Consider the following 26,545-nt stretch of genomic DNA (forward strand, 5'->3'; position numbering starts at 1 on the left):
CATTAGAAATGAAAATAGTGTAACATAAAAAAAAGTTATCAACATTTTGTTACACATTTTTTTTCCTGCCTAGCTAACAAGCTAGTTTGCTTGAATTAAAATTTGATTGATCAATTGAGGATGGCAGCCGTGACTACACAGGCTTCAATTGCCGGTTTCCGCCCGTGCGCGTCGAAATCGAGGTTTTTGACTGGTGTCCCAGGGAGGCTTAACAAGGAATGTGGTGTTAGCAATGCTAGGTTGCCCTCTACTACAACTACTAGTTCTCTCAAGGTTGAGGCTAAGAAAGGAGAGTGGTTGCCTGGTTTGGCTTCTCCTGACTATCTTACTGGCAGGTAAAACTCTTTTTACTATAGTTGATCAAGTCTTCTAAATTAACTACGGAATTATTAAGTGATAAGAGTATTTCATACGTAGTAAAAGCAATTTTTTTTATTAAATATGTAACCCCTTTACTAAAATTAAAATAATAGTTACATGATAATACAGAACATGAAATGTCTAGAAAAAGTTGTCTGATTAATGATTGATTTTCTATTATGTTCTTGTTAAAATTAGTGACGAAGAGTAGATAGAAACAAATATCAAATGTTACAATGAATATTTAGGCAAAATCATTTAATCATCATATCCTTAATATTAGAGGCCAATGTACTTTGGTACATTAAAATCATTAGTGTTGTTGACTTAATTGAGTAATAATAAAATTTAAAGAATCTAGCTGAAAAATTATTAAGAACAAGTTGCCTAAGATTGTGGCCTTAGACCCTTAGTTAATTAGCCAATCATCTCAGATGTAGATAAGTAAATGATATTTGGTGAAATAGATAGACAAATTTTTGGTACAAATTTTTGTAAAGAGAAGTTGACACTTTTGTGTACAATATAATTCAGTCTTCCAGGAGACAATGGATTTGATCCCTTGGGACTAGCTGAGGACCCAGAGAACTTGAGGTGGTTCGTGCAAGCCGAGCTAGTGAATGGCCGGTGGGCTATGCTTGGAGTGGCCGGTATGCTGCTACCAGAGGTGTTCACAAGTATCGGTATCATCAACGTACCTAAATGGTATGATGCAGGGAAGTCAGAGTACTTCGCCTCATCATCAACCTTGTTTGTGATAGAGTTCATCTTGTTCCACTATGTGGAGATTAGGAGATGGCAGGACATCAAGAACCCTGGATGTGTTAACCAAGACCCGATTTTCAAGCAATACAGCTTGCCTCCTAATGAATGTGGTTACCCTGGTGGCATATTCAACCCTCTTAACTTTGCACCTACTCTTGAGGCCAAGGAGAAGGAGCTTGCTAATGGTATCGCCTTTTTCCTCTTCCAATGCTTGCAATATGCATCTGTTTTTCGTTCTGTTTTCAGTAAGTCGATTTGTGGAACCTAGACTAGGCCAAGATCACTATGTACAGCTATACCTTCAGAAATCTTACTAATAGCGGGAATTATAATTGGCTGTTTTAGCTAAGTATGCAGTTGCTTAGCGAGTAGGACTAGGATTTGAGGTAATCTGATGATTTTTTTTTGTCAAAACCGAGCTGATCTCTGTATGTTTCATTTTTGGCAGGGAGATTGGCTATGTTGGCATTCTTAGGATTCATTGTGCAGCACAACGTGACCGGAAAGGGGCCTTTTGACAACCTTCTGCAGCATCTATCAGACCCATGGCACAACACCATTATCCAGACATTGTATGGTAACTAAGTCCAACTCGACTAGTAGAAGGAAAGACCATGTTATCATAGTTCTTTTGTAACAATCAAATCTTTTGTGGACTATATGATATTGAGCTTCTCTGGTAATTATTGAAGGGTTTTCAATGTACAGGACAACTAAAGTTGGCACTTCTGTTTTTACCTATCTTAGATTCATAAATTGATATCTTTACTACTCTTATGAGCAGCATTGATATTCTCAGACTTCTGAGCTACTTTCACTTCTGAATAAGCATCTCGCTTTGAGCATAACCAGTAACACTTAATTCAAACCCGAACTATCTGAAAATTAAAATGAACACAAAGATCGAATTTACCATGCCAAACTCTTTGACAATTAGTCTTAATTCGACCTAATCCAAACATTTCAATAATTCACCACTCAAATGTGAATGAAATTGAATGTACCCAAACTGACCCGTTTGCCATCATTGTAGATGTGATTACAAGTTACATCAATTTGTTGTTAAGGTTACAAGTCTAGTAGTTGTTTAGAGAAGACCAATCTCAATATCTTTATAAGCAAAAAAAAGTTATAATGTATTATGTGATTCGTATCATATTTAACGTTACAGTAAACTCCGCAGAGTGCAGAACTCTAATTTACAGGATCGTCACTAGAAACCTCAGCAAAATTGCCCCAAAATGGGAGTAAAAACCAAAAAATGAGATAAAAGGGAGTAAAAAGACCCTATTCACAGTTGACATACTTTGTATTTTTTTTTTCAAGAATGTGCTACATGTATCCACCTATACTTTCTATACATTAATATACTATACATCAAGTGTTATGGTAAATCAGACAACCCACCAAATCAGACATCCTCAAATGTATCATCCAGAACATAAGATTTGATTAGTTGAGCTTTTATAATTGACATTCATCGCGGATTTAAGCTTCTGCTAACATGCGTCCTATCCTCTTGGTGGCTATCGTGGATTAGCCAATACCTCAGTCACAAATTTGGCTGCAGCAAGATTAAAACAATCCTTAGTTGAAGAGCATCATGTAGACACTAAACACATACATGCACAACAGAGAAATTTTTTACACATACAAGTACTAGTTTAGAAAAGCGTGTCAGCATCCTGATTTTGCTGGCCTTTCTTTTAAAAAAAAAAAAAAAATCTTTGCTGTGACATTGTATTCTCACATTAAGATGTTTTCAAGCAATCATGGAGCTGTTAACCAATATATAACAGAAAGGTAGTAATCATCAAAGTGTAAAACTAAAACTTCCTAATATACAAAAGGCTCATGCCAGAAAAATTTTCCTCCGCTTATGAAAGGATCAAAATAAACTCCCGAGATAGCATCTTTCACAGGAAACCAACAAACTTGACAGTAATTAAATTAGCCTAATTCAGGTGAACTATGTAAGATTAAAGAATTTGGATGATAGAGAAGTAGAGGTATCCATTTCCCCTAGTTTAAAGAGAAGGAAAGGAGAGGGGAAAGAGAGAAGAATCAGTTTTACTCCCCTTTAAATAAACCATATCCTTCGAAAAGTTGAAAGGATTTGGAAGGAAAATGCAAGCGTACACATTCCCTTGCCTTGCCCTCCCCTCCCTTCCTTTACTCATTCCCTCATTCCCTTCCCTCCCATCTATTTCCTCTATAATTGTTACGCTGTATTTTGACTTCGATTCCAATTGAAGCTTGGGTAGTCATCCAGTCCTTGAAAGATTATTTGCCCAAGAATACATGACATCTATCTGCTGTACTCTTTGTCATAGGTTAAAAATTTTGTTTACCATTGAACTTGTCAAGTGGTAATCGGCAACTAGAGGAAGTTGTGCAAGATATAAGGAGTAAGTGTAAGCCAAGACAGGCCTAAAACCAAAAAGGGAATGCAAGTCATATGGTTGACAGGTGGCAGTTTAATCCCTGTGGTCTTTGGTGAATAACCAAATAACACGATTTTCACAGCATGGATTGGCTAGGCAGAATTTCAGATTCTTGTGGCTTGGCAAAGTGACATTTATAAACTTGTTTAAATAGCTGTAACTTGTCTGTAGGAAGAAGGATAAAGAAAGAAAAATTTTGAAGACAAACCAGAGAGCCATATGACAGCATTTGAGCTCCAAGAATATTCTTAAGACGGCATTATCATACACCATTAAAAGCATTAATGAAACTCTTTTAACACGGAACCTAGAAAAGAATGGCAAAAATCAAGATATCGGACATGGAATCAACCAACACAATAACAGATGCTATAGAGAACTAACCTGTGGGTATGAATTTTCATTGAACATAGGAATGGGACATTGCAAAGCAGCAGGAGCCCATGGTTGAGGCCTTGTATCATATACAGACCTAGGCATATCAAAATGACCAGGAATTTGGTAATCCATTGGATTGCCTTGAAAATTGATCCCATTATCTGGCATCACTTTCTTCTCCTCGGGCAGATTAATATTTCCATATGGGGAGTATGGATATTGCTCACCAATTTGAACTCCCATGCACGCATTTGCAGTCAGCTCATTTAAGCTACTGCAATCTTGTCTCGCGTTCTCACATTGTCTGGCATTTTCCATTTCTAATTTGGCATCGCCGTAGTATCCAGAGTATCCAGATAGAGAAGCATCACTGGTGCACTTCATATCTCTGAAGAGAACATTGATAATATAGAACAGACATAAGTATATTGACGAAAAAGCAGAAGAAAGATACTGCTGCTGTTGAAAGAATTAATCATGATATTGATTTTACAACACAATACATAATGGCAAGTTATTTACAAAATCCTGCAAAGTACTGCAGGACTATTTTATACAGTTTGGCAGGAGAAATTTCAAGGTAGTAAAGGAATAGGACTCACCTATGAGATAAAAAGTTTGGGTCTTCAGACAGCAGTAGATGTTGATTGTCATTACTCGAAAGCCATGATAACGGCTGACATTCTTGAATACTACCCATCATCAGAGGAATATGCATCCCATTCTGAAACTGGAATATAAAAAGTAATTGTATGATCTTCCAAATACAATGAAAGTATGCCAGCCAGTAAAAGAATGATTTCCATCTCAATGGATGTGTAGGTACTTTACCTGGTTACTGCAATCTAGAGACATAAATTGGTGTTTTCCAATATTCTCCTGTTAGGTGAAAATTGCATGCATTAGTTATAAATGAAGTTTGGCAGTTAGATTATAGGATTAGTTATGACTTATTGACAAGATTAAAAGTTAACCAACAAATGAATTCTCCCTTCTAAAATCTATAGTAAGGATGCTCTGCAACAATTTTCTAGCACAATGTACATATATACTATTACTGACATTAGGAACCTTCACCCATAACTTCACCCCAGCCTCCACCAAATTTTTTGAAAAAGTCAAGGTAATGATATTGCTCCTTCCATCCCAAAGCTATGTTAACGTCTATCATTTATAGGGATGAGCTATATTGACAATTTGACATACTACATTTTGCCACTTTGTTCTCTCTAATGTATCTGAGTATCTCTTAAGTTGGAACCACCAACCACACCCACCCACCAACCCACCCTACTTCTCCCTCCTTAATCTCTGTGCCCTAAAGAAATGTAAACTTGGCTCTAATATAGAAGCAGTAGTAGAATTAAGCAATGATGAGGTAAAGTGAATAGAAAATAAATAAATAAATATTGCTGGTGCAACAAAAATGTACCTTGTGTAAGCGGATTTGGTTAAGTGATTCCTTCAAGGAGTTTTCCATCTGCCGTAGATGCTCCACATTGTCAATCTTATCAGGATTACTCCAACAACTGTCCAATAAAAGTACCATGGAAGAAAAAAAATTATGGACTGAAATTATGCTCAACACGCAATGCCTTTATTAATAGAAAGACAGCATGATACTATCATCCTGGTGTGCATCCAAACAAGGTACAATTGACTAATTGAGGTTTACAGACTCCCCTGTGTCATTTCCCCTTCCATTATAGTAGGCCAAACAATGCAGCACATTAAAAGGATAACATATAAGAATTTCACTGCAAGTTCAACACAGCTTCATTTGGCAGTTAATTGGAAGAAAGGAAAGATGTAGCATTCACCATTTTCGTGATATTAAAGAAACTACCAAGTTTTCTAGATAACAATAGATTCTAAACAAGATTACTAAATACCTCTCAAAACTAGAAACATGTAAAAGACACATTACAAATAGCAATCATCATATTAGATCAATGGCACAAGTAGTTAAGACACAGAGGCTATGCATAAACATAAATTATAGCAAATACTTTGTATCATATTGAGGGAGCTATATTTACATACTTTCATGTACACTACAACAGATTGGAGCATAGCCTACATGAATATGTGAATGTTCCTGCCGGAAAATGCTTAGCAAATAGCAATACTTGTATAGTTAAAAGTCAAAGGTGCACCTCAATCGCTTATGTGCTTCTGTAATCTGTGCTTGCAATAGCCCCACTTGATTAGCCAGTTCCTATTCAAATCAGCAAATTAAGCACAAAGAAAGAGGGAAGTCTCATGTAAATCATTCAAGTGAACGAGCAACCAATCATACCTCAGCCGTTTGACTACTGCAAAGCAAAATATAACATCAGATCCTTTCAAAGTTTGTCCTTTTAATGAAGATACAAAAAAAAAACTTATAATTGCATACCTTGAAGCAACAAAGTCTTCTATATTTACATCATGGTCACACTTCTTAAAAGTTTTCTTTAGTGCCTATGTATAAAAGAAAGAGAAATAATCAGAATACAAAAATTCAGTATAAAAGACAGCTAGCCATTGTAACTTGAAGACAGGGAATTCTTACTTCAAGACTCTCCAATTTCCTGTTGCAGCAAAAACACAAACAGTCAGACAATTTTCAAATCAAAATCTCAAAACTGGTGTTAATCATGCAAAAGTAAATTCAAACCTTTTTGCCCTTTCTTGTGGAGTTAATTGAGCAAACTTGGTGATGACTTGTTCAAGATTGCTGCAAATGCATACAGGTACAAAACTTCAAATTTTCAAAAACATGATGATAGAATACACTTCGATAATGTTTTATATATTAAAAGGCTCGACTAGATGATTGCCACTCTCTACACAACTAGTTATCAGCAGAAGTAATGCCGACATTACAAAGTTCAATCAAGTAAGCACTTTTATACCCTTCACAAGTCAAAGTGGCTTCATAGCGATTTAAGAGCAACCCTCCTAACATACATAGTTAATAGCTTCCCAAATTCTTATATCTAACCAACCATTCAACCAACAATTGTTTCTAGTTTCATTATAATACTTCCTAATCATGTCACTAATCAAATTTTCAGACATTTGTTCTTCCAAAGGAAACATGATTAAATACAATCTCTCTTTCCCCCCTCTTCGAAATCATAACATTATACGGTTTCAAGTCCTACACATACATCATTCATTGATGTAACATTCACAAAAAAGAAAAAACAAGCAAATCAATAATTCTTAACAAAAGATAATATAAATAAATTATACCTACGCTCTCCAAGGAACAATGTTGGCTTCCCTGTGGGAGAGAACATGAGCAAAACTATGTCAATGTCACATAAGATAGCCAACTCCCTAGCTTTCTTAATGATTCCGGTACGCCTTTTCGAATAGGTTACTTGACGGTTGCTACTGCTTTCCAATCTTTTAATCTTTAGTTTAACCCTTCCCATTCTTCAAGATTATTAGCAAATGCTCTCCGGCCAAACAACCGCCAATCACCTTTGCAACTTCTTTTTCTTATGCATCCTTAACAACACAAACTTGTCAAAATTAGCACATTATTCATCAACATAATGCACCACAATATAGCAAATAACCCGAGACTTAATCCCGGGGTGGTATCCAAGACCTGAGATCAAACCCCGTCTACATTGCATAGATTAATAATTTAAATTTGGATTGTAAACAACAAAGGGTATGTATCAATATCAATATTATAATGTCTAAAACGATTAAAATGATGAAAAATTGAAAACCCAGATGCAAAAAACAAAGAAAGACAAAAATTGCATAAGTTAAAAAAAGAAAGAAGGAAAAATAGGACATACCATGCAAGATAGATATCCAAAAAAAGAGAAAAACCCAGAAAAAGGGGAAAAGAATGAAAAATTAGAAACCCAAAAATGGTATAGATAGATAGAAGAATCAAGATGATGATGATGATGATGATGATGAATATGGAAGAAAATTATGAGTGAAGAGAGAGAAAGAGGGAAGTTGGGAAAAGGGGGTTGACAGGTAGAGCTGTGATTACGGCTGGAGAATAGGGCGGTGTTAGAAAGTTCTATGCGTTGGGTTTGCGAGTGAAATAGGGAGATTGGAGATTCACAGGGAGAGGAAGAGAGAGAAACAATGTTATCAACCATGAAATTGTGTTGTTTGTTTGCAATTGCAGAGGAACTAGCTTTTAGCTTTTCATTTATGAATTTTTTTTGGTTCATTTGTAGGCACCCATTTCTTGTTCCAATTTCCCGATTTTCCCGGGAAAAACACTCGCTACTGTATTGTGTGATTTGTGTACGGGGTGAAAGTTCGGCGTTCGGTTTAGATTTGGTTTAATCTCAAGTCGTATAAATTAGATGTTTGGTCGCATCTGATTTAACCTTAACTAGTCTTCTGGTCCGTGCAATGCACGGCTTGTTCATAGAAAATTATATTGAGAAATGAGTGAGAAAATACCAGTAAATAATTATGAATGTAATATGTAACTGAAAACATAATTAAAGAAATAAAAAATTTGGGACTTTAATTTGAAATGAGACTTAATTGAAAGAAGATGGAGGGACTAAAATCAAAGATACAAAATAAAAATGTTGAATTAAAGAGGGGAGATGAAGATGAAGTGTTTGATGAAAGAGTTTAGAAAAATTGTATAATTAAAATAAAAAAGGTAAAATGACATGTGGCACGTTGGGTTGGAGAAGAAGTTAGGGAAGTGTAATAGAATGATGACATATGTCTCTTTTGGTTTGCTTTTTTAAATACTAAGTATAGATTAGGGAGTAGCTCGGATCTCGGATGTTGCCCCGAGTTACAACTGTTATAGACGTGTAATTGATAAATTTTTTAAAAGGCTTTTTAAAATTGTATTTGTAATTGACATTGTCAAACTAAAATTAAGTTTTTTTTAAGTAATTTTTTTATAAAATTGAACCTTATAGTTTGCACTTATATAAAACTTTTTACATATTAATAACATACTTGATAATTAGCTTAGATGGTGAATTAATTATCTCTCTTATAAAGTAATTAAATAATGCAAAAATACTTAATATCTCCGGTACTTATGAATCTATCTATTAACCTTTACCTTGTAGAACATTTTCCCACCTTTTTTGCTTCTCTCTTTTGCTTTTTATAAAGACTAGAATAGATCCGGTCTACAATAACTTATTGTAGACTCAACCTTCTAGTATACCATATGAATGTGATTATATCATACGAAATGTGATTATATTACTACAAATGTGATTATATATATCATCCTGAAATTGTTATGTAAATGTATCACTCAAAAAATGAATTTATCATTATAAAAAGTATCAAATAAGTTACATCATTCAAAAAAGATGATTTTTAAATTTTATCATCCCAAAGATAATTATATAATCTCATTAAATGGTTTAATATGAGATTATATAATTCAAAATATGACTCACAAAAAGATAATTAAATCATCTAAAAAAATGATTATATCATCCAAAATGTGATTATGTTATTTGAAAGTGTCAAATTTTGGGTCTACAATAATTTATTGTAGACCGGGTCCATACAAGACCAATTGCTTACTTTTTTATTTCTTTTTTTTTTCCAACATCTTTAAGTAACTTATTTAAAGATGTTTATTTCCAATTTGATAATCATATTTCATATATACCCAAATGAAATATTTCTGATCAATCCATGACACTTGTTATTACCTTGTAAAACATTTTCCCACCTTTTTCGCTTCTTTTTTTTTTCCAAAATCTTTTAGTAACTTATTTATAGTACCTTATGATATTTCCTTTCCAGTTTGATAATCATATTTCATATATACCCAAATGAAATATTTCTGAATATCTTTGATATACTTTATACTCCGTATTTTGAAATATTATTGTCAAAAATATTTAACAATCGTGCATTGCACGGTATTTTGACATAGTTATTAATATAAACTAAGTGTAACATTGATGATAAATGTTATTTAAAATGTATGACTAGGGTTAGTTTTTTTAAAAAAATTAATAATTAAATAATTTAAAATAAATAAACCACCCACCCCAGCCAGCCACCACCCCATCCCCCCACGCCTAGCCAGCCACCTTTCTGCCCCCATCCATGGCTCCATAATGCCCAGGCCCAACCCCCTTCCCCGGTGTCGGTCGCGCTTAGATCCCCTTTCATTGGCGTCAACATCGCGTTCCCCCCTAGACCACCAACTCCCTCCTTTACCCCACAAAATTCCCCCTAATACCATCCCCCCAACCTTGAAAAACTTCAATTGACCTCCCCCACCATCGCTAGGGTTCCGGTTAATAATAAATGTTATCCAAAATAATAATTATATTTCAAAACGCTTTTGGCGCCAAAATTCAAATATTATTTTGGCTCCAAATAATAAGTTTACTAAAATACCCTTTTTATAAAATAATTCCTAATTAATTAATTAGGAAAATACGTATGAAAATACAGAGTATTATAGTGGCAGCAGTGTGAAACACGAGGCAGTCAGCTGGACACCTCTGATGACAGAAGCTGGGGCTACCAGATATGGCTTGGAGCTGGGTCGAAGATTGGGATTTGATGAGGTTGTTCTTGAGAGTGGTTCGAGCTATTCAGTCAAAACAGAGAGGTCGTGCACCTATATTCCTGTTCTATGAAGATATTTCTTCCATGAGTATCGCTTTTAATTAGTTTTTTCCAATGTAAGCATGTTAGACGTAGTGGTAATTCCTTGGCTCACCTAGTTGCTAGATGGGCTACAGATCCTAATTCGGAAGTTGTTTGTACGGATTCTTTTCCCCAAAGCCTTATTACTTTGGCGGAAATCGATTTAATATAAGTATCCTTACTTGGCTTCAAAAAAAACATATCTAATAGTACAATATACTTGCATAATAGTATACAAAAAATACCACTGTTAAGTACCATTCTAAATGTCAAATGACTAATTTACCCTCCTATTTGCAAACAAAAAATATAGGCGCTATCCGCCTAGTGTTACTCGACGCCTCCTCCCCATAATACTTTTTGGAGACTCCCCTTAATAATTTCTTTGTACATTTTATATACTTTTAGTTGGATTATTGACACTATTTATTTAAATTACTTCCTCCGTTACTAAAAGTTCGACTCACTTTGCAATTGTGCGGTCTTCAATGAACATCTTTGACCATGAATAACTCCGGTTGTGTATAACTGAAAATTGTAAAAAGTTGATGTTTGGAGAATTTATAATAAGGGGAATTCATAGATCTAAATCTCTTTGTAGATGCCGTATGACTTATTTATGAATCAATTTTATTTCAAAAAAAAAATCTATATGGTTCGATTCTCCGTTTTTGTTCTTGAAATATTATTGGGTTTAAAAATTCACTACAAAAATGGTAATATTTTTTAAAATTTTTTTATAAAGTTGGTAATTTTTTTGGAAAAAAGAAAATAAAATATGAAAAGGGTATGTTGGGAAAGTAAAATTTATCACCCAACACGAAAATTCGAGTGTAAATATATCAGGCTAGTTTTTTTTTTTTTTTTTTTTTTTTTTTTTTTTTTTTTTTTTTTTTTTTTAAAGAATTGTAGCTTTTTTTTTAAAAAAAATAAAATCTAATATATATATATATATATAAAGGGGAGTTTTTTCCCGAGATTTTAGAGAGCCACATAGGATTTAATTTTTTCAACGCGCCATGTAGGATAATAAATTTTAATGCTAGCTAATTAAATACGAGATTATAAATTTATTTTGAATAACTAATTTAAATGACACATAAGCAAAATTGGCGAATGAGATTTTTCAGTTTACATTAATTAAATATAAAATATTATCTTAATTTTATCTAAATATATAACAAATTTTAGCACATAAATATTATATTAAAAAATTATTTAAAAAATTCAAACAAACCGTGCATCGCACGAGCTTCATCTACTAAAAGTCTAAAACATATTAAAGGGTATTTTGGGATAGTGAAATTTATCACCCAAAACCCCCTTTCACTTTATATATAGGATTACTTTAAATATATTATTAACACTAATTTTACATTATTAAATCATTACTTTCTCTTTTGTCAAAGTGAAGCTGTAAATCCTTTTTGTGCTTGGTTAGAAAAGAATTCTCTGACAATTTCGAAAAAAGAGAAGAGAATTCTCAAGAAATATATGAGGTTATTCTTCCTAATCTGAAACTTTTGGATGATTAATAATATTGAGAGTTGACGAAATTTTGGTTGAAAAGTTTTCATCTTTATTTGAAATGATAAGAACTTTTAGTGTTATTGTAACATCATCAAAAAAAAAAAAAAAAAAAAAAAAAAAAAAAAAAAAAAAACTATGGGTTGTAAAAAAATTAAAGTGAAAGCAATTTTAATACAACTTATGATTTACTAAGCAAAAAATATTAATGTTCCATTAAGATACAATATCAATTTTTAATTTGCTATTTTAATTATGATACGCATTCATAATATGGAAACCTGGGTCTAACACTTTAACGTCAGCTTAATCTCACTTATTTTAAGTGTTTGAGGGCTTAATCTCACTTATTTTAAGTGTTTGAGGGCTTAATCTCACTCATATTAAGTAATTGAGTTAAAGAAAGAAGGTGAAAGAGGGATCACAAGTGTGTTTAAAAAAAAAAAATATTACTTGCTTCCAAATATATACCTTTACAAATGACCATCGTTGCATATTTATAAGCAAAATGCAATCCTCCAACTAAATTTAATTTCTTGTTATAGAACCTTCCCACTTCTTTACCGAATTCTTCTAGATGTACAAAGGTTTCAATACATGTCTTACAATTGTGTACAAGCACATTCTAGACTACTCATTTGTACAGCATTTCACATGTCCAAAATCGGATTAGATCAAAATTGGCCGCGGAATCACTAGAATCTTCCATTTTGATGGACTAGAGATTGATCGATTGAAATTTTTTGGGTTTAGAATGATCGAACCTAACCAAACTCTTTAAGTTCAATTTGATTGTGGACCGACTTGGACTTGTTAAGTGATTTTTTTATATAACCTAATTCAAAGTGAAATTTGAAATCAATGTTTTCCACAAATTAGTCCAAACTAAAATCTGTACAACCCTACATAGTAGTATAAGTACGTACATGTATTTGGCATTTGCAACAGAATTCCAAAAAGTTTTCTTACTTTAATTTCTTACAATAACCTCCTTGAAAATCCATCAATGACTCAATGAGACCACCTTCTAAATCTTCTGGATAGTTTTACTATAACTTTCTTGGACAATTAGACTAATTATGTACTAGATTAATCTCGTGCGATGCACGACATTAAAATTTTTTTTTGATAGATAGAGATTATATTTTATGTATTCATATAAGAAACATAGAGTATATGCTATTCAAAAAAAAAAAAAAAAAAATAGAGTATATATTTTATGAAGCATAAGAGAAAGATGCATTAGATACAAAGAGTTGGTAATAGTCCGAAAATAAATTAATAAGTGTATAGATAAATTAGAAGGAGATGAAATTAAATTTGAATTTTGAAACCAAAGAAAAATATAATGACATCATATTTTATTTAGGCGGAAAATTTTTTCTTATAAAACCGCCACATGGACAATATGATGTCAGCGGTTGCTACTTTAGTTATATTTATAGACTAGTTTTTGGCCCCGTGCAATGCACGGATTTACAAAGTAAGATTTATTAGTAATTATAGTCGATTGAAATTAAATGACTTATGTAACAATTTTATTTTATTTTTTCAAATTTGAATTTATTAATGTCTAGTCTTTTAAAGTTTTAAATTATGTGTTGCATAAATAAAATTTATTAAAAGAATTTTAATATTTGTAAAGAAAATAAATAAATAGCATTTTGGAGGGAAAAATTTTCACAAAATTATGCCAAGTGTCCCCTTTGGTGATTACTTTAGTATAAAGTAAAGATTGCCATTGTGATTCATTTGGAACCAAAAATTAAAAAAAAAAAAAAAATAATAATAAATAAAGAAAAGAAAAAATAAAACTAGTGTAGTATTGTGCCAAACTAGTTGGAATTGTACTGTTGCACCTCCTAAAATGAAGTTGGATATTAACACTATAAGAAACTAATTTTCCTAGCTGTTTGCCTATTTTCATTTCTCTCTTTTTAAAACAAATATTTTTGATGTATCTGTCTCATAGTTTGTTTTGATAGTATACCGGATTTTTTGGATCATATAAGTCAACTTTCCTTTAAAATCCTAGGTTTAAGATAAATTCTTTGCTCATAAAAACACAACATTTATCTTTTATTACCCTTCCTTCCTCCAGCATTGCTCTTCTCTAGCTCTCCCCCCTCCTCCTCTCATCATTTTTAACATCTCCATTAAAATGGGGAGTGAAGGGAGAGATGAGGAAAATCTTAGTCAAAATTCTTCCATAATTTATAATAGGACGAAGAAGAAAGGAGGCTGGAGGGCCGTAAAATATATCTTAGGTAATCCATATTTACGTTACTTTATTTGTTTTTAAAATCAGATAGAATTTCTCAATCTAATGTACATATTGTATGTATGTTACGTACAAGAATGTGTTAGGTCCGACTTACAATACAGGTCGGACCTATCTTCTCTTTGTTGTTGTCATATTAAAATCAGGGCATGTAATGCATGTGTTATATGTCAATATTAAGATAATGTTGTTACTAATATAGTTTTGGTTAAAAAATGTGTTGCAGCAAATGAAACATTTGAGAAGTTGGCGTCAATGAGCTTGATATCAAACATAACAGTATTTTTGCGCACAAAATACAATATAGATGGAATATTATTGGTAAATGTAGTTAATATATGGTCAGGATGTTGCAATTTTTTGACGATGCCAGGTGCTTTGCTTTCTGATGCCTACCTGGGTAGGTTCTGGACTTTGCTTATTGGTTCTATCATTTCTATGCTGGTAAGATTTTTTGCCATTTTCCTCGCATTTTACATTGACATTTTCCAATTTTTTTTTTTTTTATTTACCAAAAAAAATACTTATATAATTTGGTCAAAATTATTATTTTTTTTTTAAGGAAAAAACGAATTGGGGGAGTTTGAACTGTTCAACACTTGATCCACTAATGAAGTAGTGAAGTACTAGTATATTTATTTTGACTAAGTGATACTATAGAATTTATTAATGATTAATTTTATTAATTTTAAAGTATAATGATAAATAATAACATTAAAAATAGTTAATATTGTAGCTTGGGATAGACTAAATGTACTGTATCTAGTATATTATCTAATAAAAATGGGATAAAAGTTTTGTCATGGATATCATGTTTTCATAATGAAATTCAATCTAGAGAAAGAAGCACCTAAAGTGTACAAGAATTTGATTGGTATTTAATATAGATGTTCTAATCAACAGATAAACAAAAGGGAAACATAAACAAAAAAATCCTAATATTTAAGCCACAATAATGTCCATTATACATTGGAGTAGCATAACATGCGCACGTATCAACCAAATGAGCAATTAAATAGAGTAGGTGTACGATACAACCTTGTGTGCAATGGAAATGTTTGTGTGTTGCAACGTTCCATCTATTATAGAAAGAACTTTTAAATTGTATCTTCAATGGGGTACTCATTACAAGTAATCTTCTTTGTTATCAAGAAACCAAAGCAATTTTAGATTATGTGTAGATGTTATACATAAGAGTAATTCAATAGTGTAATCTTAGTACACAATTTACTTAAACTTGGTGGAAATAAAGTAACAATGTACACTATAAATGGATTGATTCTAATGAGCATTTGAAATTACAGGGGATGGGAATCTTGACACTAGGTTCAGGAATATCAAAACTAAGGCCACCACCTTGTACACCACCAGCAGATTGTATCCCACCAACATCTTGGCAACTCGCGATTCTGTTCTTAGCTCTAATGATGCTAGCCATAGGAGCCGGGTGCATAAGACCGTGCAACATTGCCTTTGGTGCTGATCAATTTGACATAAGAACAGAAAAAGGCAGGGCCTCATATTCGCGCTTCTACAACTGGTGGTACTTCTCCTTCACACTTTCCCTCTTGGTAGCACTCACATTAGTAGTCTATGTACAAACCAACATTAGTTGGACTATCGGGTTTGCCATCCCAACCGTGTGCTTTGCATTCTCAAGCTCGATTTTCTTGATTGGTTGCCCTACTTACATATACAAGAAGCCTCAAGGGAGCATCTTTATTGACATGGCTAGAGTGGTTGTTGCAGCCTATAGAAAAAGAAAGTTGACCTTAGAAGAAAATGATGAAAGTCATCAAAATTTTTATGATCCTCCTAGTAGTATTAGTGATGATCGGTTAGAATCAATGGTGCCTAAACTTACTAGAACGAATCGACTAATGTTCTTAGACAAAGCTGCTTTGATTAATCAGCCTGATGAGCTGAATCGTGTAGGACTAGCCAAGAACAATTGGCGCCTTTGCAGTGTCCAACAGGTTGAGCAGCTAAAGTGTTTGATAGGAATTTTACCTGTTTGGTTGGCTGGTATTCTGTCTTTTGTGTCAATGGACCAACAGAACACTTTCGGGATTTTGCAAGCACTTCAAATGAACCGAAAGATTGGGTCACATTTCACCATTCCCCCTGCTTGGATAGGTTTCGCGGCTATGGCTGCTCTGACCCTGTGGATTTTATCATATGAGCGCGTTTTTCTTCCCTTAGCCAGAGTACTACTAAAGAAGGATGATGTGAGGTTGTCAGTCAAAGCAAGGATCAAGATAGGTATAGTTATGTCAATACTAAGTATGGTAATAAGCGCGGTGGTTGAGTCCAAGAGACGTGATTTGGCCTTCAAAAACCACTCCTATGTTTCTCCTCTTAGTGTAGCATATCTAGCACCACAACAGGTACTGTCTGGCTTAACTGAAGCTTTTGCCGCGGTTACCATCATGGAGTTCTTCACCACACAGATGCCCGAAAGCATGAGATCATTGGCTGGCTCGATATTCTTCATTAGTCTGTCCATGGCCAGTTACTTTGCCACGGCTATTGTTAACATCATATACAGGGTTACTCGAAACAGCCAAGGAGTGGCATGGTTGGGTGGACATAACCTTAACCAAAACAGGCTTGACTACTTTTATGGCATAATTGCTTGTGTAGGAGTCATGAACTACTTCTATTTTACCTTCTTTGCTAGCAAATATGTGTTTATTGATAACAACACCACCAAGACTGTTGAAGCAGCAAATTCGAGTGTAGACGCGCACACAAGGGTGGAATGAAGGTTTATTTCAAGGGCAACCATGTTAAATTTCATTGTATTAGTGTTAGCAACCTTGTCATCCATGATCTTTCTTCTTGTACTTTCATGGTTATTTTTGAACAAGATAGTTCTCCGTTTTAATGTTTGTACTAGCAGACCCGATCTCATTAATAAGTACATTATTAATGAATGTCATGTCATTTGTGGTCGCAAAAATATAATTAGGATGATTAGGCCTTGACAGATTGTAATGAAGTGTTTTTAGTTATTGTCATTAGTGGAATTCTAGATTTGCTAAATGTTTTTCATATGAGTTTAGGCCTTGACTGACTGTTATTGTTATTAGTTGTTTTGAATGGATGTTAAATAAGTTGTTAAATGTGACTACTTAGAAGTTATTTTGGACATAATTCTTAATCCATAAAAAATTAATGCTCAGGAAAACTAGCAATTTGATTTTTGGAAAGAATGGAACAAACTTGAGCTTTTACCTTCATAAACTATAATTCTGTAGTTTTTCCACAACTATGTACCCCGTACCTTCAATCGCTATTTTACGTAACACTAAATTGCCTTGTTACATAAAAAGTTGCAACAAGCCGAGCCTTGTTACCAAGAATTACAAAATGCAATCTACTACCCTATGTCCCTATGGAGACAATAGATTTTTTATGTACGTCCCCGATATCAAATAAAATTAGGATTAGTAGGTCCTCTTGGTATAATCTAGGTGACAATCAACTAGATTAAACATAATAATTACGGCGTATACTACTTTAACTTAAGCCAAGCTTTGAAATGAGCAAGTGAAAAAGTCAAACTCTATTGCTTAACAATAGTGTGCTTGCACAACTATGAAACAAGATTGTTACAGTCAAGACTCAAGAGTCTCAAAACCTCATCACTTTTTAAACATTCTTTACAACACTTAGAGATCTATTAACAGCTATCTCAGATGCTTATAAATTGTACAATTGAAAAAATTTCTCGAACACAGACCCACTTACAAGTTACAACTGCGAGCATTCATAACAGAACTTATACATGTCTATTCTACTTTGTTCAGACTCAAAGTTGTGATCACCATGTCCTGAGTGTAAGAGTTTGCACGTAAAGAATATTGACAAAACTCTTTCGCACAAAACAAAGATCATTCCACGAACAGCTATTCAACTTCGAGACCAGATTCTAACTGGTTGATGTAATTAGCTCACTGTTATCATTACTCCAGAAGAGGAGGACCGGCATAGATTCCAGGACGCATTTGGACATTTGGTGCTTCTATCTCCGCAAGCCATGCATATTCCTCCTCTTTTCCGTCATCTATAGCTTCTTTTGTAGCTACAATAACAATTGTAGAAGGTCAGGAGATTGCAAATAACTCAGGCCTGTTTGTTATCAGTTTTTGTTTCTAGTTTTTTTTTTCTCTTTTTTTTTTTAAAGTGATTTATTGTTTCAGTTTTCTATATATCTATAGTTTCATTCAATTTGACTAATATTTAATTTCTTTATATGACATGTATCTATGACTTTAAAAAACAAAAGACCAAAAAACTGAAAACTGTAGCGATATAGTACAAGCCCTTAGTTAAGTTAGAGACAGATTCTGATATAACAAGATGGATAAAAGTGAGAAACTTACGAAAACTTGAATATGGGTAGTCATGATAATATGTGCATTTTCTGCCAGCATCCTCCAAATACGGAGGTGTGAGAATATCAAGCACGGCACAAGGGGTGACTGCTGTGAAACAATGTAGATTTCCCCCACTTTTGGGATATAGAAGTCTGGTCTCACAAGGTGCAGTTAGAACTTTGTCAATTACCAACTTTGCTAACCTCACTGAAAAAACAAGAATCTTAAATAAGAAAGAGTAGCAATGTTCTTGAGGATAAATTCTATGTGCTATAGCAATTATGAAAAAATAGAAAAAGAAAAGAAAGAGGTAAAGTGGGTAACACCGTTAACAAGGGTTCCAATGAAAATCAATACCCAATACCAATACCCCCAGTATAGAAAGGGTAAATGCCAACTGCACCCCACTTTTAACATTTTCCCTTGCAGGAAAAACAAGAACATGTGTAATCGTCCAAACTCATCCTCCTATTCTCACCTCCAAGACATCCAAACACTTCATTATGAGTGAAGGGCATTCACATTTCTGACTATTGTCTTTAAGAGATTGAAACCTACAGTAGCCTACTGGGGAAAAAGTTTTCTCATTGCTTAAATTATAATGAAAACATTAACAGAAGCAACCAGTTGAAAATTCTTGATTGCATCTTCTCAATTCTCATGCTAGGGTCACAATGCTGGTGCTAGAGGAAGAAATCTTCACAGAAAGAACAGAAAAAGAAAAAACAAAGGGTGAGATATTGAACTTGAAGGAGAGATTATTCCAACTTCAATAAATTAGTCCGATAGCTCAGATGGTAAATATGCAAGCCAGCTGATTAAACCTAATATAATAGGGAATCCACCTATCTAGAAACTCTTTCATCAAATCATTGAAGCTATCAACATTCGCATGCATTACAAAATTGATGTGGGATATAATATAATCACAGAAAAAGAAACTCATCTGAGGCTATTATTCGGTGTTATGATTAATTTTCAGTTCTGAAAAAGTTAACTTAGAGTAGAAACTCCTACAACTAAGTCCATAAACTGGCATTTGCTACAAACTCATCTGCATAGACTGCATTCATAGCATAGAAATTATACTTCGGAAGATTAAACTGTAAGGGAAACCAACATTTAGGAAAAGAGGTAGTAAAATCCCTTCAACCTGAGGTGGTCAACAATTGTGTTTTCAAAAAACAGAGTTTTACTAACAGCATATGGGGGCTGAAGTAATAAGATCTTAGCATGATACACCTTAATCTTTTCAAATTAGCAATAATTAAAATCAAAAGATGAAAAGATCCTTTGATGTTTGCAATATTTAAATTAATTCATATAAACTGCAACCTGCAGATTCTTGGATTGGTTTGTCCCTTATCCCCTTCCCTCCCCAACTCCGAGGAGCCTGGCCCACAAAGACTGAATTGTGTTGGCCCGTGCAGACGGTGCAGTGCTAGGTCCAGCTGGGTAATTCATATAACTTCAACCCCAAATAATTCAAAAAAAATTAAATAAATATAAAAAACAATTTTTTACTGTACCTTGAGAGTGCTCAGAGCCGTTGCTCTGAACAACTTGCGGAGGTTCAACCCAGTCATAGGCCTTCACATGCAAGGATCCATACAGAAGTTTGCTGAAGACTGTCATTCCAGGATGATCATGCAGAGGAATGACTGCAGATGTCGGAAAGCAGAATATGCACATCTGCATATTCATACCAGGATGTCAGCGCTTAGTGGAGACTGGACTGTCAGTACTAACACATTCATGCTAATGCAATGAATTCTGCATGATTAAGTTGAAGCACTACGACGTAATGACAACACAAAACTAGTCCACAATGATTGGTAACTGGTAACATGAATTCAAGACTAAATCTTATAACAAATGAAACACCACCTCAAATAATCTACAGTAATAAGTTTTACGCTTTGAACAGATGAAAAAAAACACAGGAAAGAATGAGTCAATTAGACGGGTACGATAATTACATGTGAAGCTTAACGCTTTGAAGAGTTGAACAAAAACAACTACGATTGAAATTTTATGTATTTGAACAAATGAACGAATATAATTACATTTGAAGTTTTATGCATTTGAACTGTGAACTGCAACTTGAATGGAGTTCCAGGTTAAAGATGCATGAATAAGTTGATCGCACATGAGTCAGTGAAAGTAATACAGAAAAGGAGATACGGTCTTACAGTAAAGGTGTCAGACTCATGGATATCCAGATATGTTATAGGTTGAGCCCATCTAGGAGCTCGGTTGAATGGGTTCAGCAAAGAAAGACCATATCCTCGGTCATCATCTACATTCTCCTCTTTCAGACCAACATCAGCGGGAGTTACAGTGTCTGCAAAGGAGAATATTATCACAGATCACAATTTTTAAAGCTAGATATCTTGTACTGTCTTCATGCTGCGAAAAAAGAAGCCATCTGGCACACAATTAGTTTTACAAACATTTCTATAGCATGTTTGTTCACAAATAGATAGATGAGAAAATTTTGTGTGAGTACAGCTAAACTAATTATTAGCATTGAAATAATTAGGAAACATGGCATTCAATCCAGGCCCCATTATGTGGCCTGATTCTAGCTTAAGGGTCAGTGTTCTAATATTAAAACAATGGGTCAACTCTGATGATGTTCAACAAACTTTCCAATACAACTTTTTGCAAGTGGAAAATTAGATTTAATGATAACCTGTCATATTTAGACCTTTCTTCAAAAAAAATTATAGTTCTATATGAGGCATTATTCATTTTAGTGACAGAGATTGCAATGATGAATTGCTAGAACAAATAGCAATCTTACAATTGAAGAAGTTAGGCATACATTCTAAGAGATCAATAATACAGGCTGCTTGGCATTTTAGTGAAATTTTGTGCGTTGGAGAGCTACATTTGTCAAGAGACATTAACTTAATTACAAAGAGCAGAGCCTAATGAAAATGCATAGCATACATTTTAAGAGATTTGTAATACATATTGGTAGGTAGTTTTAGTAAAATCTTGTGCATTGGAAACCCAGGTTTGCCAAGAGCTGTCAGAATAAAACTGAAGTACCAACAGTACTACAGCAGAGTGGCTAAGAAAAGTTGAAAAATGCATAGATTAAAATTGATTTTCCTCAATTTTGCAGTGGTGCATATTGTTGTAGTAGAACTCCATGATAAGATGAAACAAGGATCTCAGCTTTTGAAGTGGCCTTTTTCTGTTTCTGTTGAGTGTAAAGTGGCATTTACTTGAATGATTCCAGTAAGAAAGTATATACTTACATGTTACATCTTACATCCAATACAACATCAATCAATTAATTCAAAGACAAAAGAAACATGCAGGTATCAAATTATTGTGCAAGCTAGCAATCTTCAAACTAAGATAAGTACCAAATTATGATTCTAGGTCCATAACATGATATTCCAGTACATTAATTATTAAACTGTTCTTTTTACAAAATATCTGAGCACAAGGGATGTACAAGTAATTTCAGCTGGGAAATGCAGGTGACACAGTAGTCAGAAGAGAAGGATATGAAGAGAAGTTGAATATTTGTAGCAGCATAAATGCAAGATAAGAACCAGTATCTTTTGCATTCCCACTTCATTTATTACTTATTAGTTGCTAGCAACATTTCCTTTTTGGGAAATTACACCATGTAACCTTGTTTTTTATTGCATGACTTTTGCCTGAGGTAACCCTAACTTTTACATTATAGCCTGAGGTAACACAAAACTTGCAAAATCGCATTAAATTGCATGGGAAAGATAACACCGTTAATAATTTTCAAATTAAAATGGTTAAATGAATAGAAAAGAAAATGTTAGGTTTAAAGTTGAGTTTTCAAATAGTAAAGAACATGGTAGTGAGAGAGGTATATTGCTTGGATTCACCATTAATGGAGAGAGAGAGACAGAGACAGTTCAACTAGTGAGATTGAAAAATGTAAGTGAAAACTATTAATGGAGTTACCTTATCCATCCAATATAATGATGTTTTGCAAGTTTAGGGTTATCACAGAGTAGGGTAAAAGATAGGGTTACAGTGGAAATCATAAAAAAAAAATACTATATAAAAAAAAAGGCTACGTAGTATAATTTCCCTTCTTTAATTGATTTCAGGGAAAATCAAAATATTTTATTCTTTTGAGGCCAATAAGCATTTCCTTCTATTCTCCAAGATAATCAACTGCAAGCACTTCTTTAGACAAGTTACTAGATACAAATTAATCATAACTAATTTAGGAATTATATGATATTTTGCAGTTAAAAACTAAATAAACGTAAGACTGCTCATGGCTTCTGCAAAATCTATAATTTCTAGGTGCTTTTGGATTTGCTTCTATGAAGGGAATTAGGAAAAACAAAAAGGAGAGGAGGGGGAGGAAGCAGAGACTATAATATATCTTACAGTCAGAAGACAAACGCCCAAAATACTCTCCTTCACTACTAACTTTCTAAGAATGAGAAACCATATAGCTCTTGATGACCAAATAAACTAGATTCACACTAAAGTGAACTTACTAGTATGATTAATAAAATAAAAAAAACTCAACAGTTAGTATAAAAAAAACTCTCTTGAAAGAAATAGAGAACAGAACTGCCAGAAAAAAATCCAACCCTTGCACACCCACGATTTCAACCCCATCCTTTGCTCCTCACCAGCTTCTGGGTTCTCTTTTTGGCATTTCCCCACCATTTCCATCTCTTCCAACTCCAACAGTCCAACCCCTCGAGATTCCAACCTCCTTAAGGTGTCTAATAGACTAATACCCAGTTTCTCATAAATCTGACAATAAGTTGCTGGAAACAATGCAAGTGCTTCCAGTTCTTATTTCTTTCTTTCACTTCTTCCTTTTATTGATCAGTTATCATAGATAGCATCAGCAATCTGCCCTTAAGTCCGAATGGTAAACAATAATAATTCTCTTATACAAAACAAGTTTCTCCAACTTGATGGTTCATTTCTTTTTCCTAAGAAAATTTTGATCAGAGTATATTTTGAATATTAAATTAATATAGCAGCTTCAGTTTCTTCTGAGTCTGGGGCATGTACATTGATTTCCAGAAAAAGCTCCAAATTGTGAAAATGAGGTGGGAAAAACTTCAAAATGTGAAAATGAGGAAAAGAGTTGCATATACATGAACATGGGCATGGGAATCTAACTTTGAGATCCAACACAATCACTTGCATGGAGATGAGCATATTTCCTTTATGCGTGATGATAACAAAAAGAAAAGTATCGATTTCAGATCTAGGATAGGAAGATATAGAAAGATATAGCAGTATAGCACTTGATTAGTCACTATTCCACTCTATTCCTCGAGTCTCAATAAAACTGTCCTACCCAGTACCCATAATCTTATTCAAAATAATGAGTACAAGCCTTCTAACGTGATAGAGACAGAGTATAACAGGCTAACAGCTATATTGTTGCTTTCCAAAGTCCAAACACTATACATAATGCAAAGGATAGAACTGAAGGATTCTTCTTCAATATCATTACGAATGTACGTCTCTAAAGAACCGTTAGTTCTGGGTGGTGGACTGAACCACCTGTCGTTCACATAGAGCAGAAACTTGCGGGTTAGATGTGACATATTTGAATATCCTCAAATCACACTAAGATGTACAACACCACTTCATTGGTACACCAGTACACCACCATCACATTAGAAATAAATGCACTATACCATTATTTCCAAAAGCACATGATCACTTAAACATCTGTCACAAAAGAGTTGATATCTAGTCCTTTCCATCCAAAATGCTAATAATCCATTTTAACTTCGAATTTGGGAAGAATGGCAAGGAACATAATTTTAAAAGGGAATTTCCTCTTTTAGCAACTTTAATTCTCTAACACAAACAAGAGCAAATCATACACAAATACACAATAAATTTTCTTTTATCATACAGTTAGCTACCTCCCTTTCCCTTTCCTTCCCCTTCCTAATTCTCGGAACATAAAATAGACTGCAAAAAAGTAATAACATGTAGCCTTCTATGCTACCCTCATCCCCATTCACAAATCGAGTGACCTTATCAACATGCTGTAGAAAGACTTGTATGTTTTTTAACAACATACCTCAAATTTTCCACACATCAACTACAAATTCCTGAATAGTCAGCAATACCCACATGCAGAAACAAACTTTCCACTCCAATAAACATCAAATTCTAAAGAAAATGAACTTTATATCCAACAAACATCCAATTCTTGAAAAAAAAAATGAATTAATATCCAATAAACATCCAATAATCGATAATCCACAACAATAATTCAGCATACTGCAAACAAAACAACAGATTCTCACATAATTAGATATACCCACATGCAAAAAGCTAGAATTCATAAACAAAACATCTCATAAACATACAATTCCCAAATAATCAAAACAAGAATCCAGCATAATACACTACCTCCAATGCAATTAGTGAAAAGTTTGAAAACCCATTTGCAAAATCAATCTAAAATTGAATTCATAAAAGCAGAAGAAACATTAAAAGCAAAAAATCAAAATGTAAAAAGAAAGGGAAAATGGAAAAATACCCAGAAGAGAAGAGAGTTTCTGGACAACATGAGAAGAAGGTGGAGGAGGGATTGTAGTCAGCGAAAACGTCTTCTTGCAAAAATCGTAAATTGTTTGAATTTTGGAGGTTTTGTTGGCCATATCCACTCTCTTGTTTCTTGGAGATCCTTAATGAAAAAATGAAATGTGTTGATTGTTGTTCTTCTTCTATCTTATGTTGTTGCGCTGTGAAACTCATTCTTACAAGTTAAAATAGGAGCTTTTTCTTTTCTATTTTTCGACTTTTCTTGACTGAGTTACGCAAATTCTGTGGGCTCTATTTGTGTTTGGTTGACTGCAATAGATTTTTTTTTTCCTTTTTTTTTTTTTTTTGATAGGTAAGACGAAAATAATAAAATATACTAGTATAAGGATGTCTTCCTCTCGAAGGCTACACCTAGCAAGTCATGATTACTCACTAGTAAGAATCGAGAGAAGTTGTGGGCTATTAATCTAATATAAGGCTCAATATACATTGAAGTAGTCACTACCTGGTCTACATTTGCTATCTAATCTGTCGTTCAATAAGCTTCCCTATATAGTAAATCTCCCACTTGTCGAAGTGACGGAGAGTACTTTTGATATCGTTGATGTGTTGTATTTTCCACGGTGCTATCCAAATAATGTTGACTATGTTAATCACTAGGAGGTTATCTACCTCAATATGAATATGTATAATTCCTTATTGCAACGACTCCTTTAAGAGCTTTAACTTCTGCAATAAAAGTTGGTGGCAAGGTTTAAAGGATGAGAGGAGATAACTTACTCTGGAAATCACTAAAAAAAAATGATGTCGGCTGCTGCGAAGTTTCCTTTTTTGGAGCTGTCAAAGTTGAGTTAAATGGTTTCATGACAAGGAGGGATTGTCAAACTTGAGTTTAATGGTTTCATGACACGATGGGTCGTCAAAGTTGAGTTTAATGGTTTCAAAGTTGAGTTTAAATGTTTAATGGTTTCATGACAAAATCAATACATCCATTAATATAGAGGTGTGATCTCCAAAAAAGTAGCATGACGTTTGCACATTAGTGTAAACTATACACTTTCTTGGAGCAATTGAGCAACCTCTTACTGTGCTTAGAGAGTTCTTGCCACAAAGTATATAAACTTTGCTAATCCGTAGAAATAAGCATGACTTCTCCACATGCTTGAATCGATCTCTATACCTTTACAATGAATTCAACTCACACAATACTTTTCCTAAATAGAAATATT

The 26,545-nt window shown here is 33.7% G+C and overlaps 4 protein-coding genes across 4 annotated transcripts; 2 read left to right on the forward strand and 2 right to left on the reverse strand.

Annotated features, from left to right (window-relative positions):
- Positions 1–1,862, forward strand: LOC145596562 (chlorophyll a-b binding protein 4, chloroplastic-like). The gene is made up of 3 exons (XM_081652743.1): positions 1–335; positions 895–1,310; positions 1,574–1,862. The coding sequence occupies exons 1-3, from the start codon at positions 121–123 to the stop codon at positions 1,708–1,710; spliced, it is 768 nt and encodes a 255-aa protein (XP_081508869.1). The 5' UTR covers positions 1–120; the 3' UTR covers positions 1,711–1,862.
- A 209-nt stretch (positions 1,863–2,071) lies between these two features.
- Positions 2,072–8,221, reverse strand: LOC145596560 (agamous-like MADS-box protein AGL65). Its single transcript, XM_081652742.1, has 12 exons — positions 7,751–8,221; positions 7,188–7,448; positions 6,607–6,666; positions 6,502–6,520; positions 6,346–6,410; positions 6,247–6,262; positions 6,104–6,165; positions 5,380–5,476; positions 4,779–4,826; positions 4,550–4,677; positions 3,954–4,335; positions 2,072–2,689 (listed from the first exon to the last, which is right to left on the reverse strand). Exons 2-12 carry the CDS (start codon positions 7,370–7,372, stop codon positions 2,678–2,680), a joined length of 1,074 nt encoding a protein of 357 aa, XP_081508868.1. The 5' UTR covers positions 7,373–7,448; positions 7,751–8,221; the 3' UTR covers positions 2,072–2,677.
- Positions 8,222–14,265: 6,044 nt separating this feature from the next.
- On the forward strand, positions 14,266–17,150 carry LOC145599521 (protein NRT1/ PTR FAMILY 2.8-like). Its single transcript, XM_081655886.1, has 3 exons — positions 14,266–14,371; positions 14,612–14,829; positions 15,690–17,150. The coding sequence occupies exons 1-3, from the start codon at positions 14,266–14,268 to the stop codon at positions 17,148–17,150; spliced, it is 1,785 nt and encodes a 594-aa protein (XP_081512012.1).
- Positions 17,151–17,938: 788 nt separating this feature from the next.
- LOC145597756 (plant cysteine oxidase 3-like) lies at positions 17,939–25,508 on the reverse strand. Its single transcript, XM_081653999.1, has 5 exons — positions 25,312–25,508; positions 20,960–21,111; positions 20,297–20,459; positions 18,774–18,974; positions 17,939–18,472 (listed from the first exon to the last, which is right to left on the reverse strand). The coding sequence occupies exons 1-5, from the start codon at positions 25,430–25,432 to the stop codon at positions 18,354–18,356; spliced, it is 756 nt and encodes a 251-aa protein (XP_081510125.1). The 5' UTR covers positions 25,433–25,508; the 3' UTR covers positions 17,939–18,353.
- Between the last annotated feature and the right edge of the window lie 1,037 nt (positions 25,509–26,545).

This window comes from Chenopodium album, chromosome 20 (assembly GCF_948465745.1).
Source record: "Chenopodium album chromosome 20, dcCheAlbu1.1, whole genome shotgun sequence".
NCBI lineage: Eukaryota > Viridiplantae > Streptophyta > Magnoliopsida > Caryophyllales > Amaranthaceae > Chenopodium > Chenopodium album.

Excerpts from the sequence above, each read along its gene's own strand:
- LOC145596562 (XM_081652743.1), top strand. The coding sequence starts at position 121 with ATGGCAGCCGTGACTACACAGGCTTCAATTGCCGGTTTCCGCCCGTGC. Across the intron at positions 336-894 it reads CCTGACTATCTTACTGGCAG|TCTTCCAGGAGACAATGGAT; the intron begins GTAAAACTCTTT and ends AATATAATTCAG. Across the intron at positions 1,311-1,573 it reads GGAGAAGGAGCTTGCTAATG|GGAGATTGGCTATGTTGGCA; the intron begins GTATCGCCTTTT and ends CATTTTTGGCAG.
- LOC145596560 (XM_081652742.1), bottom strand. The coding sequence starts at position 7,372 with ATGGGAAGGGTTAAACTAAAGATTAAAAGATTGGAAAGCAGTAGCAAC. Across the intron at positions 6,667-7,187 it reads TTGTTCCTTGGAGAGCGTAG|CAATCTTGAACAAGTCATCA; the intron begins GTATAATTTATT and ends ATGCATTTGCAG. Across the intron at positions 4,678-4,778 it reads CTCTAGATTGCAGTAACCAG|TTTCAGAATGGGATGCATAT; the intron begins GTAAAGTACCTA and ends TTTATATTCCAG.
- LOC145599521 (XM_081655886.1), top strand. The coding sequence starts at position 14,266 with ATGGGGAGTGAAGGGAGAGATGAGGAAAATCTTAGTCAAAATTCTTCC. Across the intron at positions 14,372-14,611 it reads GGCCGTAAAATATATCTTAG|CAAATGAAACATTTGAGAAG; the intron begins GTAATCCATATT and ends AATGTGTTGCAG. Across the intron at positions 14,830-15,689 it reads GTTCTATCATTTCTATGCTG|GGGATGGGAATCTTGACACT; the intron begins GTAAGATTTTTT and ends TTGAAATTACAG.
- LOC145597756 (XM_081653999.1), bottom strand. The coding sequence starts at position 25,432 with ATGGCCAACAAAACCTCCAAAATTCAAACAATTTACGATTTTTGCAAG. Across the intron at positions 20,460-20,959 it reads ATGAGTCTGACACCTTTACT|ATGTGCATATTCTGCTTTCC; the intron begins GTAAGACCGTAT and ends ATGAATATGCAG. Across the intron at positions 18,473-18,773 it reads CTACCCATATTCAAGTTTTC|CTACAAAAGAAGCTATAGAT; the intron begins GTAAGTTTCTCA and ends TTGTTATTGTAG.